This window comes from Vipera berus, assembly GCF_964194415.1.
Source record: "Vipera berus genome assembly, chromosome: 6".
In the NCBI taxonomy this organism is placed as follows: domain Eukaryota; kingdom Metazoa; phylum Chordata; class Lepidosauria; order Squamata; family Viperidae; genus Vipera; species Vipera berus.
Window position 1 is genome coordinate 75,114,048 of NC_138208.1, and position 17,968 is coordinate 75,132,015.

Here is a 17,968-nt window from a genome sequence, read left to right on the forward strand (position 1 = left end):
AAATGAGCTATTTCTAAGCAAATTCAGTTGTTGTTTTCTGGTGAGTCCTCAGGTTGGGATTTCTTGCCCCCTCTGCCAACACTGAGAATGAAAGAGACCAATCATATGGTTTAATTATTTCCTATACCAGGGGTCTTCAAACATGGCAACTTTCAGACTTGTGGACTGGATGGCTGAGGAATTCTGGGAGTTGAAGTCCACAAGTCTGAAAGTTGCCAAGTTTGAAGATCCCTGTCCTATACTATAGGCAGAATACCTCCAAATAACTAACGTATCCTGTGTCGTAGCTTCTCTTTCTTTAAATATTGTCTCTACAGAGTGATTCTTAATTTACAGCTCTAGTGTCAAATCGGAGAACGCACAGATTATGTCTGCAGTAGATGCCTTAAGGGTAGTAATTAGCTGTAAATCCATGGCTACAGTGTCTTAATACGTTAGGAATGCATTTATGGATCTAAATTAGCTGTGACTCTAGCACTGACTTCGCTGTCGTTTATAAAATCACTCCATACCTAACTGCAAAAATGTTACTGTAACATTTGCTTACTTAATAAGTAGTTGCAAAGTGATAATTGCCACAAATAAGTCTATCTTAATTTATTTATTTATTTTATTTTAATTCCATTTATATCCCGCCCTTCTCCGAAGACTCAGGGCGGCTTACAAGCTTAGCAGTAGCCATCATTCTATGTATATGCCTGCTTATTAGGGCTTTCATACACCCCCCAAGCGGCATTTTTACAAAGTCAGCTTATTGCCCCCAACAATCTGGGTCCTCATTTTACCTACCTGGGAAGGATGGAAGGCTGAGTCAACCTTGAGCCTGGTGGGACTCGAACCTACACTAATTGCAGGCAGCTGGTGTTACTTAAGGAGGCATTAGCCCACTGCTCCACCAAGGCTGGCTTGCTGGCTAGGTATTAGAGGTAATGCTAAAAGGAATGGAACTGATCATGGAACTGTGCTCAGCTGCATAATTGCACAATGAATATATACATTGTCATCTTTTCTCAGCTTGAATTGGGTGCAGCACCTCCATTTTTTACAGTACTTCCAAGTAGGTTTACCTTTCTTATACAGGTAGTCCACAACTTACGGCCACAAATTTAGCAACTGTTTGAAGTTACAGCGGTGCTAAAAAGTTGGCTTACAATTGGTCCTCACCCTTATGACTGTTATGACTGTCCCCACGGTCACACAACCCTGATTCAGTGCTTGGCAATTGGCATGTATTTACAATGGTTGTAGCATATGAGGATCACGTGATCACTATTTGTAACCTTCCTAACTGGCTTCAACAAGCAAATTCAATCGAGGAAGCTGAATTCACTTAATGACTATGTGATTTGCTTAATGAACATGGCAAAAAAGGTTGTAAAATTGGGCACAATTCACTTAATGACTGCATCACTTAGTGACAGGAGTTCCTGTCCCAATTCTTGTCGTACTTTGAGGACTATCTGTAGGTATAATTTAATTATAGAGCCCTGGTGGCGCAGTGGTTGGAAAGCAGTATTGCAGGCTAACTCTGTTCACTGCCAGTGGTTGAATCCTGACCAGCTCAAGGTTGACTCAGCCTTCCATCCTTCCGAGGTTGGTAAAATGAGGACCTAGACTGTTGGGGACAATAGGCTGACTCTGTAAACCTTGTTGTTGTTGTTAGTTGCGAAGTCGTGTACGACCCATCGCGACCCTATGGACAACATTCCTCCAGGCCTTCCTGACCTCTACCATCTTCTGGAGTCCATTTAAGCTCACACCTACTGCTTCAGTGACTCCATCCAGCCACCTCATTCTCTGTCATGCCCTTCTTTTGCCCTCAACCTTTCCCAGCATTAGACTCTTCTCCAGTGAGTCCTTCCTTCTCATTAGGTGGCCAAAGTATTTGAGTTTCAACTTCAGGATCTGGCCTTCTAAAGAGCAGTCAGGGTTGATCTCCTCTAGGACTGACCGGTTTGATCTCCTTGCAGTCCAAGTAAACCTTAGAGAGGGCTTAAAACACTATGGAGCGGTATATAGGTCTTGAATGCTATTGCTATTAGTCTCTTCTGTATGAACTTGCAAAGTGTAGCGTCTGTCACCAAATGGACAAGGACCAGATTTCAGTAATGAAACAAAATATTTCCAGGGCGTGGCTGCCATTTTGCTTCAGCCAGTCCTGCTTTCAGACACTTATTAATATGGGCAAATCCAAAATATATGTCACTAGTAAAAAGACCTGCCTCCTTTACCACTTTTAAAAGCATTTTTATTTTATAAAATTCCTATGCTGGCCCATGCCTGAAAGCATAATGACTGAAAGCATAATGAAATTATAATGAATGAAGAACAATAAGATCATAAACCAAGACAGACCATAAAATCATACAATAAAATAAATACTAAATACATGTAGCCAGTAACATAATATAGCTACAGCACTGTATGACACCTTCATTACTGGTCTTTAAAAAAGCTTTAAAAACATGGCTATTGCTCCACGCCTTGGGTTAGGGTACTTGATGGTCTTTTAGCCTGTTTTTATCTCTGCTGGTGGGGAAGAGAGTTGGTTGCTGTTCCCTCTAGATTATTTTTATATAAGAAGCTACTCAGAATCACTTGAATTGGGCGGCCCAGAAGTTTCATAAATAAATCAACCTCTTCCCCTTTAAAATTTAATCTAAGAATAGGTCTTTCACTAGCTGCTCCGTTCCTTCCCTCCCAATCTATCTGGCTCCCATGCCAGTTTGAAAAAAAAAACATCGTAGGAAATCCAACCAAAAACAAGGGATTGTTATAATGGGATGAGTTGGCTGTGTGGGAAAGATTCTTACTCTCTTAGTCCCTGGAGATGAAGATAGAGCCAAGAGAATAGAGATAATTACTTCATGAACCAAAGCTTCAAATCATATTATAGCACAAAATTATGTATCACCCAGGTTACACTGCTGTTTCGTGCACCCTACTTTTAAGCCTGCATTACCAAGAAAAGCTTTTGTTTGAATGCCTTGCAAAAATCTAAAATTTGCATTGTATCTGAAAATTAACTCAAGGGCCTGCTTAATCTCTTAGAAATTTTGAGTTGTGTGAAGGCTCAGAAGCACCAGTGAGTTCAGTGGAAACTATACTTTGTGCCTTCGATTCATTCCTAAGTAAATGTGTTGAGTAGTTGAAATAATTTCAGAAAGGCAAGTGTAGTGAAAGGCAAGAGGCAGGGACACTATTGGAACACTGCCTCTGGATAAAATAACAAATCCCCTAAGATACTATTCTGTGTTTGGTGACTTCATTCTCTCTTTTGTCCATGTTCAGAAAAAGCTGTTGCCTACTTCGAGATGACTGACCAGATTGAAGGTAACGAAGACAATGTCGTTCTTCAAAAATCCTCTCGTAAAACCTTTTGCCACTATGTCAGTGCCATCAATACTGCTCCGCGGAACATAGGGAAGGACGGCAAATTCCAAATTCTTGTTTGCTTTGGAACTCGGTATGTGGATGTTTAAACATAAAAAAGCATTTTGAAGTGAGCTGCACCGTAAAAAAAAGTATAATGGTATTGAATGATGGAGGCAAGACTTCTCAGCCTTGGTAGCTGACTGAGTGATCATGAATGGATTATCTCTCAGTTCAATTTCTCAAAAAGTTGCTATGATGGTGACAAGTTGGAGGAAGGTGTACTATGCAAGACATCTTATATTCCTGAAAGAAAAGTAGGTTGTGAATCTTTCAAATAAATATGTGACTTTCTTAGTACAAGCTGATGTCACAATTATAGGGATTTGCCTAGGACTTCTATGGCATCATTTGAATTAGGATTTTGAAAGCAAGTTTTTTTTAAATAGGATTTTTCATTTGATTTTTCAAATGATAATCTGTATCTAACTTCTTTTTTATTAGAGTTTTAAAGTTTTACAATACATTTTAAACATAAACATAACTTACATTATCTAGTACATTTAAAACATAGCCCCAATTCCCCTCCCTCCCCCTCCCCCCCCCCCCGACTTCCCAGAGCTGAATACAGGGTATTGCCTTTTAACAAACTTTGAAAGAACAATCGCAACAGAGATATATATTGGAGTGGAGAAGATGGATTGATTATATACAGAATAAATATGGGACTAAAAAGTTTCATTTAGCATATGAATGAGTATTAGTATAATTGTTAGAATTATAAGATGTGTTATTATTTAGTTATGTTTAAGGGAGTTAAAGTGCGATAGGATTTAAAATCTATCTAACTTCTATTTGCCTTTTCTTAAAAAATATCATTTACTATGTTACTTTATGGGTTGTCAGAAATTGTTGCTGTATTTTAATATCAGTGAAGTATTTTCCTGTATTCAGGTATCTCTCTAGGTTGTTTAGACCTCATTAGGAAAAATAGATTTACTGTCAAAAACCTAAGTTTCCCATATTGAGTATGACAAATACTCTTGAATCCCTGTTCTTCCAAGGGGAAAAAAATCCAGGTGTCCTATCCAGATAGATAGAAACAGTCAAATGCCTTTATTTCCTCGAGAGAACTAAGAGTTGAGTATACTGGTTGGAAAAAATATTTCTTGCCACTGTGACCAGATGATAGAAATGACCAGAAGATGAGAGAGCCAGTTTAGTCTAATGGTTGAGGCTAGAAAATGGGAGACTGTGAGTTCAAGTGCTGCCTTAGCCATGAAAGCCAGCTGGGTGACTTTGGGTCCGTCACTCTCAGCCCAACCAACTTCACATGGTTGTTGTCGTTATGGGGAAAGTAAGAGGAAGAAGGTGTGTTGCATGTTTGCCACCTTATTTGTAAAAATAATAAGAGGCAGGATACAAATATATGAGTGAGTGAATGGATGCAGAGGGCACAGCCACAACCAGGACAACGTCAGATTAAAGAGATCTGAGTCTGGAGCAGGAATGAAACCTGAGTAAATGTCTCAGACATGACCCTCCTTAGTTCGCACAAAGAGAAAGTGAGGGAGGGGAAAACACATTTACACTTGCAAGTTTGTGTTACTGTAGATTTCCAATAAAAGTAGTCCTGACCTACATAAAATTGTATCCCTAGCATGATTTACCTTGAAAGGGTGACAGCGGCAGCTACTTTTTTTTTCCTTCCCTGTATTATCAGGTACCAAAATGCAAAACCCCCCCTCAAAAATAGCATTTATTGATAAGCTGTATGCATTTCAGCCTATCCCTAGTTTTCCACGTGATGCGTTAATATGTTGTTAGCAAAAACAGCAGAATAAAGGGGACTTCCGAAATTGATTGCCTAAATGCGTTTCACAATCCTCTTTGACCAATGACTTCTTGGCATCCAGTCTTAAGTCATGTTTCCACTACTTAGATGCAGCCCGGTAGCCAGGTTTTTTGTTTTTTTTTTAAACTAAATCCATTTTGCATCTTAGGCAAACAATTGTGCCTCTCGCTGTACCTGATACAACTTGGTGATACTTTCTCTACAGGGATCATTTGCTGGCCCAGTGGATTCCATTATTGGCAGAATGTCCCCCGCTTAGTCGGATGTATGAAGAAAATGCTCTTCTGCGCGATCGCATGATGGTCAACTCCCTCATCCGAGTCTTACAGACACTGCAGGACTTCAACATTGTCTTGGAAGGGTCACTCATAAAGGGGGTGGATGTGTAACATCTAGCTCGCAGACAACTTCGTCTTTTCCCCCCTCACACTTCTCTCCTTTCCTTGGCCAATGAAATGCGTCACCTGGGCAGAGGGCAAAACCTGTGAAAATGGAATTGAGGGTGACCATATCCTGCTCTGTGTTTAGATCAGCTTGTTGGTGAATAGAAGTGGCTGTGACAAGACTCACACATGCATGGTCTTCATACTGACCTGCCCCAACACTGCAAAGGAGCTCAGTTGTAGTATCATAGTTTTCAAATGAGAGGTTTTGTATAAAAGAGTATTTTCGTGTGTTGATTGTGTGTAAATAGGCTATCTTCCTTTAGAAATGCTAATTTTTTTCTTAGAATCAGTGTTCCAGGGCCAGGGGTGGGGATGTAGCTTAAAACAACTTTGTAAGGGAAGAGAGGAAGCATTACTTGTGCAAAAGGGGGAGGGGGAAATCACTTCATGTTGTAAATATTGTACAAATGTAGTGGGGGTGGGGGAAGACTCTGTTGCAAAGGTAGCCACTGCTGAACCTCTTGTGAGTCTACATTGTTTGCTGCTTCCCCAAATATATTTTGATCTCTCGTTATACCATTTACTGTAGATTCAAACTTTTTGTCTGTGCACTGAAGCATCTCCAGGTCATATAGTTTCTTCATCTTCCTGACGGATCTTGTCAGTTAGCTCAAGGAGTCAATTATTTTTAATCCTGAGCGATCCCTCTACCACGAACAGGAAGATGTTTTAGAAATTTTGCCATTGGAGATGATAAAAATAAGAAGAAAAACAGTATTAATAATTGTATCTGTTAATTACATGTTCAATTTCCTTATTCCGGCCACAGACATATTTCTGCTTTTATTTTGGGGCTAACAATGCTTCTTCCACATTACTTTCTTGAAAGAGTAGAAAGAAAACTTGGAAGAAAATGTGATGCTTTGCCATCAGCAATTTAGATAGAGTTCCTTAAAATGATTTTGAATAAATAAAAGACTGTAGTCAATCTAAGCTTTGCTTCATCTCAAGTTCGTTTTGTTGTATAAGTTTGAATTAGCCTTGCAGCATTGCAGAAAAGGTTTATTTCACCTGGTTTATTTATTTTCTGAGTTTTGCTGTTTTTGCACTGTGGCAGATGGATTATATTTGGACAAAAACAAACCAGGAATAAGCTAGGAAAAACCATACCATACAGGCCTGTTAACATTCCAAACCACAATAAGAGTAATAAACTATACCCAATGCCCTAATTAACTACCATTTAGCCCCCACCTCCACCTATATGTCATGACAACCCAAAACCAAATCATAATGCGTTTAAGTAATGTGTGAATTCAGCCCATAAACCTGTGTCTATTCCCTCTCCTGTATTTAGAACAGTGGCATTTTGCACATTGCTTTACTATATTGGAGAACTTTCCTATTTGATGGTGTGCTCATATTCTCCTCACAGATTCCGCACATGAACAAAAGCCTTGCTGCAAAAATTGTAGATAAGACCCCCACCCACATCTGGTTATTATGTAGAAACAGCCTTCCATGCTTTTAAAGCCGATAGTTACAATACTGTACCTGTGTGGTTTGGGAACTAGTTTTCCATTGCTCCTTAACACACCATTCAAAGAACATAAGGCATATATAGTCATTGGGGAAACAATGGTGGCACAGGAAATGGACTGCAGTGTAATTTCTCCCATGTAATCCTAGCATCCATAAGTTACCCTGGGAGGCATATACAAGTGCATACAATTCATTGCAAGGGAATTTGGCAAGAGAATTGAAAACCGGCTTTTGAAGATCAAGAACTTCAAATCCATCAGGGGTAGGGGTAAAAGAATCTCCACACAGCTACTGCAGGAACAAAACAAGCATCCAATTATTCCTTGCTATGAACTTTATCCCACAGTGATCAGAAACTAGATCCTGAAATACCACAATGAACCTCAAGCAGATCCCTGCGTAATATTGATGCAGAGCATGTGTGTCTGTGGTCTGACATGATTCTATAGTCATTTGTCCAATGAGCTAAGATGCAATCCTAATTAAAGCTGATGAGAAGAGTATGTGTAGGAGTTACATCATTTTCCTTACCCGATACTATACTTTTTCAAAAAAAATTCAAACTTTAGCTCTTGGCTTTAACCTTCTCATAAGCACTGAGAATTATTGTAATTTGGCACCAATCCTCACCTTACCCCCGACAGGAAAGACTTCAGACTGTGATTCTATTTAATTTCCATTTCACCTTTTTATATTTCTGGACCTTTTCTTAATGCTTCCAAAATGAGGATCCAGACTCAGATGGAGAAAAGGAATAGAGGCTGTCAAAAAAACGATAATGTGTTTTGCTTTATTGCATGTTACAAAACTGCCCCAAAGCTGGATCCTAAGGCTTGTTTTCAATAGTATGGCATTAAAAGAAAAAGGCTAATGCTATTTGGGTGACTTCATTCATTCCAGGTGAACCAAGAAGAGAGAGCTGGATTGCTCACCAAATTTCTGCCCCATTTTTGCATCCATGGCTCGTTTGCAATTCCTGTTCTGCTGTCAAGATATTGATGTGAACAATGTTAAATGCATTATTCTTGAAAGTCAGTCCAACATCTTCACTCGTATGTAGTGCTCAGCATCTTCCCTGACAATGTCGTTTCTGTTTCACAGCATATGAATGGTGGTGTGCAAGGAACATTATGTACAGTATATTCTTTTTAGGCAATAAAGTACTGTATAAACTATGTAGTATTATTACATCCTTGAGGTATTTTTGAAGCATGGGATTGACCTCTAATAGACTAGTCTGTTTGATGACTTCAGGAGTGCAGTTTTTGGTGACTTCTTACCTATAGCGTGCAACATTTTCCCTCCTTTAAACAGGCAGTGCTGATCACTTGGGCCCAAGTGATTCGGTGTGTCGAAAACATTCAGAAATCATGAAGAGTTAGTTCTCAGAACGGCAAGGCTCATGCTTTCTAAAATTTAATGCATCCTATTAATATCAGTGTTAATTAATTTTTAGAAGCTGAATATTCAAAGTTACCAAAGCTTTCTGTTAACTTACAAAGTAAAAGGAAGAACGCTATGTTTTTTCTTGTATTGCTATGCTAGCCTAGTTTTTATTTAAAAAAAACCAAGAAGACCTGAGAGAACAGAATACAGTTGAGAAGTAGATTAATATGTAACCATAATGAAATTGTTTTAAATTGCAAACCTTGCCACTGCAGCCCATTTGCTCAAAAGGTAAGTTTCACTGTTAAATGAAACTGACCTCTGAGTGAAGACTTTTGGGTTTGTGCTGTTTAATTGTCTCTTCTGAATATGTTGTCAGAATATGCTTGTGATTTTTTCATTGATATCCACCCTCCCCAAGCAAAAGTGTCTATCACATAAGGAAATGTTGTGTGTTAAACTTGAAATGTACAAAATACCTGGTGTAGTTACTAAATAATTCATTTTCCCCAACCATTGTTTCTTCAGAATATGTTGCTATTTTATCTTTCACATCAGTAGATTAATCATGATTGGATAATATACAGGAAATGAATATTGGTTGAAAAGTATTGTTATTTCAAGCACTTTAGCATACATATCACAGACTAAAGCGGGTTTGTTTTTATCCAGGGTTTGGATTAAAACGAAATGCAGCTTTTCATGCAATGGTCTTTACAAATAAAACTGTGAGAATAGCAAAATGTGTCCTGTGCGATTTGTTGTTGTTAGTTGCGAAGTCGTGTCTGATCCATCGCGACCCCATGGACAACGTTCCTCCAGGCCTTCCTGTTCTCTACCAATTTCTGGAGTCCATTTAGGCTCACGCCTACTGCTTCAGTGACTCCATCCAACCACCTCATTCTCTGTCGTCCCCTTCTTCTCTTGCCCTCAATCTTTCCCAGCATTAGGCTCTTCTCCAGTGAGTCCTTCCTTCTCACTAGATCGCCAAAGAAACCAGAAAAAGAATTGACAGATATGCTGGGAATTCTGGAATATTTATACGGTTTATAAATCACCTTGGCAATACACAAGATCAAACCTAGTTAAAAAAACCTAATATATAAACATCTGGTTCGGATTACAGGAAGACTATAAACTCTGTTCTGCATTATTTGCTGTTGATCTGATGAAGAGGTATTAAAAGTCATGCAACATATGTACAATTTATTTGAACAGCCCACACAGTGATAATACAGAAATTACTAATGACATGTTAACTTTGGAAGAATTAAATAATGGACATGAAAGTTATTAAAGGCTTGAAATATACTGCAGGAAGACAGAATATTTTAAATCCTTTGTTTCAATCTTTCTAATGAAAGACTGACATGGCTAGTTTCCACGTTGTATTACTCTGTTTTTAACTGTGGTTTGTTGAAACTAATTGCATAGGGTTTCAGCAGACATAAAATGGGTGGACTTGCAAATCAATGATGGCTACATTATGCATGAACCAAGCCATTGTTGTGTTAATCCAGTTTTACCATTTGCCATTTAAATTACCATTTCTGAAGGAGGTTTTCTACTTTCATTTTTCCGAATTTATCCATTGCCAAGTTCCAGTTGCTGATGGCTGTGCTTCAGCTCATAAAATTGGCCATTTGTATCCATTTGCCCATAAACACAGAAGAGCTTTGAATGAGCTCATATTTCAAAGCTGACATGTGATTGATGGGTGTTTTGTAGAGATGATACCCTCATAAAATATGTAAGGTGATATTTAGCATAAATGACCCGTCAAATGCTTTGAAATCATTTGTCATAATGTTGTTGAGACAATGGAGAGCAAGCACATAGTCAGGATTTAATTATATTTTAAACCTAACTTTAATATTACTTTTACAACTAATTCAGCTTCCTTTTTGTGAGGGTCTAATTTATTTTCCCAATTTAGCCAATTTACTTTTAGATTTCCTAGGTGGCATTCAAGTTCTAACCAGGCCCAAATTTTGCTTTGCTTCAATGTTTAGTCTAGGTTGGTCAAGTGCTAAAATCTTGCAGCCTGCACAGTCCCCAAAACAGGCGGGAACAATCTTTTTGCAGAATGCAAGTCTTGCTTAAGCATTTCATTCATTAAGCCCAATCAGAGTTCCCCAGAATTGACTCAGTCCATCCCGAGTTGTATGTATGTGCTTGTATGTTTTAAGGAGTAATCACTTCACCTCCTTAAAATCCTCTTGCCCCCCAAAGCTTTCACCCTATAAGGAATTCAGAATTTGATCCACCCATTGCAATGAAACAAGAAAGCAAACTTAGTATTATGTTTTAGTGTGTCCGTTTGACCATGGACATGCAAACCATGGCTTAATGTTTTTATATTATTTTTGTTAAAACTTAAGATACAAACTAATATAAAGGAAGAAAGCAAAAAGTAGAAGGGAAAAAAGATGAAAAATAAAGTGACTTCTGATATTCCTCACAACAATTACAAGTAAATATTTTAACCTCTAAAATTACGTATTATTCTTTCTATAATCTATCCTATCATCAAAACCACAACTACAAGCTCATCTTTTCTCATTTTTATGCAAAATCTCCATAAGAGTCTTCCAGTAAATATGTCCTTTCTCTCATCAAAGAATACAATTTACCAAACTTAACAACTTCACCAGCTTTCTATTGTGGCTATCTTCCGCCACAATAGATAGCGTCAAATCTTTCCACGCATATAATAGTTTTCTGTGCATATAGTAATACTGCCACAGTAGTCATATGTTGAAACAATCTTCCTTGTGTTTTTGTAACCGCTTATCCATTAAAGCAGAAGTCCCCAACCTTTTGGGCACCAGGGACCAGTTCCGTGGGGAGAGGTTTTTCCATGGACCCAAGGGGGCATGGTTTCATGTACTGCCTGCATCCCACGGATGGGGCTTTGCTTGTTTGCACAGACTGGTTTCTGGCATGCTGCGGCCCGGTGCCGGTCTACAGACTGAGGGTTGGGGACCCCTGCATTAAAGCTTAATACTATGAGTGAGTACAGACTGCATGAAATCTTTGATGACAATCTTGGACACTTGAATAATAGAACAAGGGTTGCTATTACGGTACCGATCATGAACATTCACACCTTGGTTACTACCCAGTGGCATTACTGCAACAGACTATGTAAGGCTGGTCTTGAAAAGTACTCAGAAGCTTCAACTGATACAGAATGCAGTGGCACTTGGAATTCTGGACACACTAAGGTTCACATTGCTGTTCCACAAGCTATACTGGCTTCTCAGTGCAATTCAAGGTTATCCCTTTAAAAGTTTATATGATGTACAACAAGGGTCTTCAAATTTGGCCCTTTTATGACTTGTGGACTTCAACTCCCAGAATTCTTTAGCCAGCGTGCCTGGCTGACTAATTCTGGGAGTTGAAGTCCACAAGTCATAAAAGGCCAAGTTTGAAGACCCCTGATGTACAAGAACCCCAAAGCTGGTTACTTGCAGGATCATCCATTTTGATCATCTCTGCCCATCCCATCAGAAATGACTGAAAGCACACACTCCAAATCAACTCTATCAAACAGTGTCATTTTGTAAGATGTGTGAATTCCCTATTGTGACACTCAAGATCCAGAAGTCCCCAATCTTAGAATTCAGAAGATCTGTCTCTTCCTGAGGCATTAGGGTTGGGATGTTAGAGGAGCCCAAATTACACGTGTTTTGTGCTGTGCAATATTATGCAGCACCTTCGTTTTTGTGCGAGGATTGTTACTTTGGTTTGTTCTAAAAGTTTTATATTTCTTTTGGTTAATAGTCATTTATACAAGATGGGCAATCATATGAAATTTCTAAATATAAAAAAATGTTAATGCACATTCACTACAGTCCCAAACATCCATAGCATAATTTTAAAAACATATTTACATGTCTATTCAAACAAAAATGCATATTTGATTTTTATCTCACTTTTATTATTTTATAATAAAGGCAGCCAACTTATCTAATTGTCTTTCCTCCTCCTATTTTCCCAACAACCTTGTTATGTAGTTTGGGCCTGAAAGAGTGTGACTGGCTCAAAGTCACCCAGTTGGCTTTTATGCCTAAGGCAGATCTCAAAGTTTCCCACTTTCTAGGCCAGTCTAGCTCTTATATTCAGCGAAAAACAATCAGCGAAAAACACGGACAATCCTACTGCTTATGTGCTACCAAGTTTTACACAAAAACATAAAAGCACTGTTTTAATGCTGCATGTTTTTTAAATCACATTTCTATGGCCATGTTGAAAGTTTTACTAATATGGTGCCTCTGTGAAGAAGCACAGCATCTCAGCTGATTTTGTTTTAAATGGGAATTGCAGTCCAATGCCTGCAAAACAAACTCAGCTTGGAAGGAGATCTTTTAATAGAGGTTCTCCACTTATGCACATAATATTGTTTATAGCTTGACACAGATGTGAGAAACAGACCTTTACTGAGAAAGGCATCAGCTGTCCTTTTATAAAGGTAGAAAATAGCTGTTGGGGGGGTATCCTCTGCCAAAATATGGCTATGGTATATTTATTATCCAGACTTACAGTACAATTTCCTTAGACACTCAAAATGCTACTGCAATTCTGGATTGTAAACAAGAAAATTACACATTAAAGGAAATACAATAATGAGAAGCATATGTGAAAATAAAGCTACAACTGAATGCTTATCAGATATGGCCTCTAGTAGTTGATTTGGTGAAACTGAAAGTCAGAAGACAAAATGCTTGATAGTTAAAGTAGAGCAATTTGTTCTGAGTATAGTGACATTGTCAGAATTTGGAATTAGTCGGTTTGAAAGACAAGCTTGTCTCATGTGCAATCCTCTCAAGTATTATCAAGGCTTGGTTTAAAATCAATGAACTTTTAAAATCTGTCAAAGTCAAAGCAGTTGACACTACTTCCTGAATCAGCTGTGCATGACTGCATAAACTGCTCTTAACAAACTTGCAGCTCCATTAAGTTACTCAGAGCTTAATTCTATTTACTTCTTTATTTGAATGTGTTTTAAAGATAAAAGCCTCTCTCCTGCTACGCATTTTAAAAGGAACCAGAATTATTTATGGAAATTGATGCCACATAACATCAACATAATGTCAAAGTTCAGAGCTTGCCAATGTAAGTTTAGATTAAATAAGAAACTAGTAATTATTTCAAAGCTTTGAAGTAATAGAACTATGAAAAAATTCTTCTTTATGGTATCAAAAAGGATAGAAGTTAATGGAAAAGTCTCTCATTGTCACTTGTAATTGGGATCCAATTAGAAAGGATTACTTAACATTGTTATCTTTTAAAATTGCATGCATAGGCAACAGGGGGTCAGTGATGGTCACTGCTAGACAGACCTGTGTTCAATCAACTAAATCATGCTTTGTGTGATCATGGCTTATGGAATAAAACATTAGTGACTGGGTTTATACCCCAGACAATTAATAAACCAAGCTTTATCAAGAACAGTGCTTCAGTTCAGAAAACAGGCTAAACCTAGGCCAAACAAACCACATAGTATATTGTGTGTGAACTCAGTAATTAGTTGAGTGGTTGAAAAATCTGTTTGAGTTGCAAAGCCCCCAGATTCAAGCCCTGGAAAAGTCACTAATAGAAACTCTACTGAACTGTTGTTAGGTGACTCACACAACATAGTGGACCATAAACACAGCCTTCTGAATTGTGGAAATGCAACTTAAAAACTACTTGGTTACACCAAATATTGATTTCTCTTTCTCTTTTGTTCATTTGCTCTCCATTTTGTTAACTGATCAAAATAAACCATTAACACTATTTCTGAAAACATTAATTTACAGCATTTTTGCACAACTGCCTAAAACTTTTGCCCAGAACTGTATGTATATATATATGTACAATTAGATTTGCTTCCAGTATTCATGTAACTTTCCACGCAACACTTGGAAAATTTATTTAAAGCTTTTCCTAAACGCGTTTAAAATTCAAGATTTTTACAAAAAAGTGTTGCCCACCACAACGTTACCTCTCCGAGCATCCAGGAGGGCTTCGTCCTGCCTTTCCTGCTTTGCAAGCCGCAATTTCCAATGCTAAATCTTCCCCTGCGATAAAATAAATCAGCTTTTCTCCAGGAGCCAGAAGTGTCGCCCAGCGTGGTAGGAATGCCTAGCAAGCTCAGCAGGTGCTTCCAAAGCAGTCTGGAGGAGTCTCATCTCCTCGCGACAGCTATTATCTGCCTGGGGAAATAAATGGAAGCCTTCCTTTTTGCAGATGCAGCTTTCCCCGCCTGAAGGAATCGCAAGGACTGCATTCACAAACATCCCCACAGCAGCGGCCGGCGACCTCCCTCGCACCCCTGCGACCTTGCCCCAAATCTACCCGCCAATTGCTCGAACGCTCCTCCTCCAGTCGTTGCCTTCACGCCTGACGTCGCCTACGTCACAATGCCGAGAACCTCCCTTCTGCTTTTCTCTCCCAGGCTTTTCGCTCGGCCCTTTTCTCCCTTAAAAGGACAACGGTACGCGTATGCAAAATAGCTCGATTGAGAATTCAGCCGTGGGAACGGCGCATGCGTACACCGACTACAAGTCAACCCAATGATTCCAGATCTTGCCGCTCTCCCTCCAGACGTAGGAGCTAGACAAGGAGGGTGGCGTATCGTGGACCCGGGAAGCAAATTGCGGCACACCAGACACGATCGGTTTGTTGGAGGTAAGGGAATTCGGTGTTTGTCGAACGGTTCGTCTTGGCATTTGTTGAAAGAGGCGTTCCGGAATCGGGATTCTGGCAAGTTTGGGGTCCCGCGTGCAAACGCAGTTTTTGAAAAAGCTAATCTCTAGGAAACTCACTGACGACTGAGGAAAATACTTATTTTTAGAGGAAAGGATCGATTTAAAGTGTTATCTCTACTTTGTTGGAGGTTTGAATGCACATCATTGCGGAAAAAGATGAAGCGGTGTAGGAAGCGGTTGATTGCATTGTTGTGAACATGTGGCCAGTGACAACGACTTTTTTTTCCCCCCGGAGGAAAAAAAACAGTTGAAGAATAAAGTGCTTTGGAGACCAGATTGCTGGCTGTGCAATCCTAAAGGGAATGTTACCTTGTGTACACTTACTTAAAAAGTACATTCTATTGGACAAATTAGGGTTTACTTTCAGGTAAATTGTCCAGTGAATGTTTTAATGGAGTTAGCGGTATCCACCGTGATTGAGTGACTAAGAACCCTCCGGCTTCAATTAGTGGGTGATAAACTTTTTAAAAACAACTTCGAAATCACACAGACGCTTCTAAAAAAAAATAAGGGGAAAGGGGAAGAAATGAAAACTGCAGGTCCACGTATCTTCCTTCACTTCAGACCAATCCCGGAGAACCTAACGAATGGAGGGAGGCATCAGGGAGCAAAATACTATTGTGGAATGATGGCAGCCACCGTTTGCTCTCATTCGGGAGCTTATTGGTGGCTGCAGCGAGCGGCCAGAGTAGCGTGGTCCGTTACAACTATGGACGCGGCGTTCGCGACGAGGAGAAGCAAAGCGGGACAGAGGGTGGGGAAGAAGGGAAGGCGAAGTTTGTTACAGATTTTCTCTTCGGGATTCCTAAAGCAGGAGCGGAAACTTCGAATTCAGAACCACGCCGTTCCGTTTCGAACGCTTTCCGGGCCCTTCGAAACGAATGCACCTGTAGATGATGGGTTTGAAGAAAAAAAGAAGTTGTGACGGCGGGGCAGAGAAGCGAATGAAAGCCCGGGGTGGGGTGGGGTAGGGGGGGCGTCGATCTGCGCTTCTCCAGGGAGAGTAAACAGCAGCGGGATGGCAAGGCGGTGTAAGTAGTAGATCTGAAGCCCGACTGCGGCTTCTGAGATTTGCGGCGGAGGGAGGGAAAAGAATCCTTGGTAGGTGCGCAGCCTGATGTGCTTAGCAGGTCGTAACGTGTTTTTGTTTTGTTTTTGTTTTTTAGTATGCGAAATTCTTATTTAAAAAGATTTCCAAAGATTTAACTGTTGCATAGATTTCTCTCATTGGTCGCCGGAGCTGACTGGGTGGTGATAGCGATGTGTGTGTTTGCTGCTGGTGGGGGGGGGAGAGGCAGAGTCTTGCCGTCTTCAAAGCCCAAACGGAGAGGAGAACGAACTCCCGCGGACCGTCTCTGGAGATCCCACTTTAGATCTCTCGGCTTCTCTTATGTGAAAGCCTCCTCGCTTGCAAAGCCTCCTCTGTGTAGTCCCCCAACCCATCCCGCGCCGGGAAAGGCGGCCGTTCCTTTCTAGGTGAAAGAGGAACCGGCCTTTTCCACCCTCTGGTGAAGGCGAACAAAGGGGCTGCCATGAGCATGTGGCTCTCGTGCTTGGCGAGCTGGGCGCGGGAGTTGGGCCCGTTCTCGACGTCCGCGCCCCGTCCCCCCTGACGTGGACCCTCTGAGGAGAAGACTGAGGCCGGAGTTTGAAGGGTGGGGGCGAGTCGGGCGCGCCTTCTTAGCGCTGCACCGCCAGCGGCCCGAGGACTTTTTCTGGGAGGTTAAAACTTTCCGCTGCGGGTGCCCACCGCGCGAGGTATCACGTTGCGCGCGGGGACGAGAAGAAGGAGGGCGTGTTTAGGTGCCTGGAGAGCAGGAAGCGGCGCCTCCGACGGATGGGAACGGAGCGGAGGGGATGGTGGGCACGGCACCCGCGCGCGCCCGCCCACCCGGGGATCGTTGTTTGAGAGACTTCGGGGGCCGCGGACGGACGGGCGGTTTCCTTTGGCGGGCTGTTGGTGTGCGCTGCGCTCCACGCCTCGTGCGCCTGTTTATGGGAGGTCTTGTCGAGCTCGCCTTTGAAGTCGGAACTGTTGCCATGTTTGAATTACGTCAGGGCAGAGCCATGAGGAGGAACCAGTTCTTGGTTAGCAGGGAGACCGCGCGCGCGCTCGCCCGCCCGCCCGCAGCCAGCTCACTATCCCCACACCCACCTACTCATCCTCACAATAAACTCTTCTTTCCCCCCCCCCGCATTCCCGGTAGCTACGATTGGGGTGTGGGGTGTGTGTGAGGGAGATCTTTAATGACCTGCCGCTGAGCGAGAGGATGGGACGGGGAGGGGGCAGCCCCCTTCCGTCCCTTTTGTTCTGCGGCAAAAAACTCCTGGGAGTTAAACTTTAAAAGCGCAGCTGGGCGACCGATTTCATTCGCGCAACCGGGTAGTAGGCGAAAAGGGCAGTTTTGGCTTGTTTTGTGCCACTGTTGGCTCGGTCGACGTAGTTGGTGGTTCAACTTGCCCCGTAAAGCCAGGCAAGTGAGTTAATTCAGTGAGTCGGGGTCCCCTTAAGGCAGGGGTCTTCAAACTTGGCCCTTTTATGACTTGTGGACTTCAACTCCCAGAATTCCTGAGCCAGCAAAGCTGGCTGAGGAATTCTGGGAGTTGAAGTCCACAAGTCATAAAAGGGCCAAGTTTGAAGACCCCTGCCTTAAGCTGAGGGTTAGTTGGTT

At 41.1% G+C, this 17,968-nt stretch overlaps 2 protein-coding genes and 1 long non-coding RNA gene across 5 annotated transcripts in view; 2 read left to right on the top strand and 1 right to left on the bottom strand.

Annotated features, from left to right (window-relative positions):
• Positions 1–8,484, top strand: part of DENND5B (DENN domain containing 5B) — a 127,324-nt gene extending 118,840 nt beyond the window's left edge. For all 3 annotated transcript variants that reach the window (XM_081331429.1, XM_081331427.1, XM_081331428.1), the window contains 2 exons: positions 3,292–3,466; positions 5,433–8,484. In XM_081331429.1, coding sequence (XP_081187555.1) covers positions 3,292–3,466; positions 5,433–5,616 — 359 coding nt within the window. In that variant the 3' untranslated portion in view covers positions 5,617–8,484. The remainder of the gene's footprint in view (positions 1–3,291; positions 3,467–5,432) is intronic.
• A 221-nt stretch (positions 8,485–8,705) lies between these two features.
• On the bottom strand, positions 8,706–14,931 carry LOC308670165. Its single transcript, XR_014026960.1, has 3 exons — positions 14,884–14,931; positions 14,531–14,741; positions 8,706–9,520 (listed from the first exon to the last, which is right to left on the bottom strand). It is a non-coding gene; the product is annotated as an uncharacterized lncRNA (long non-coding RNA).
• A 178-nt stretch (positions 14,932–15,109) lies between these two features.
• SINHCAF (SIN3-HDAC complex associated factor) overlaps positions 15,110–17,968 on the top strand; it is a 39,817-nt gene continuing 36,958 nt past the window's right edge. Inside the window, exon 1 of the mRNA XM_081330244.1 lies at positions 15,110–15,216. The gene's annotated coding sequence lies outside the window, so the exon portion shown is untranslated. The remainder of the gene's footprint in view (positions 15,217–17,968) is intronic.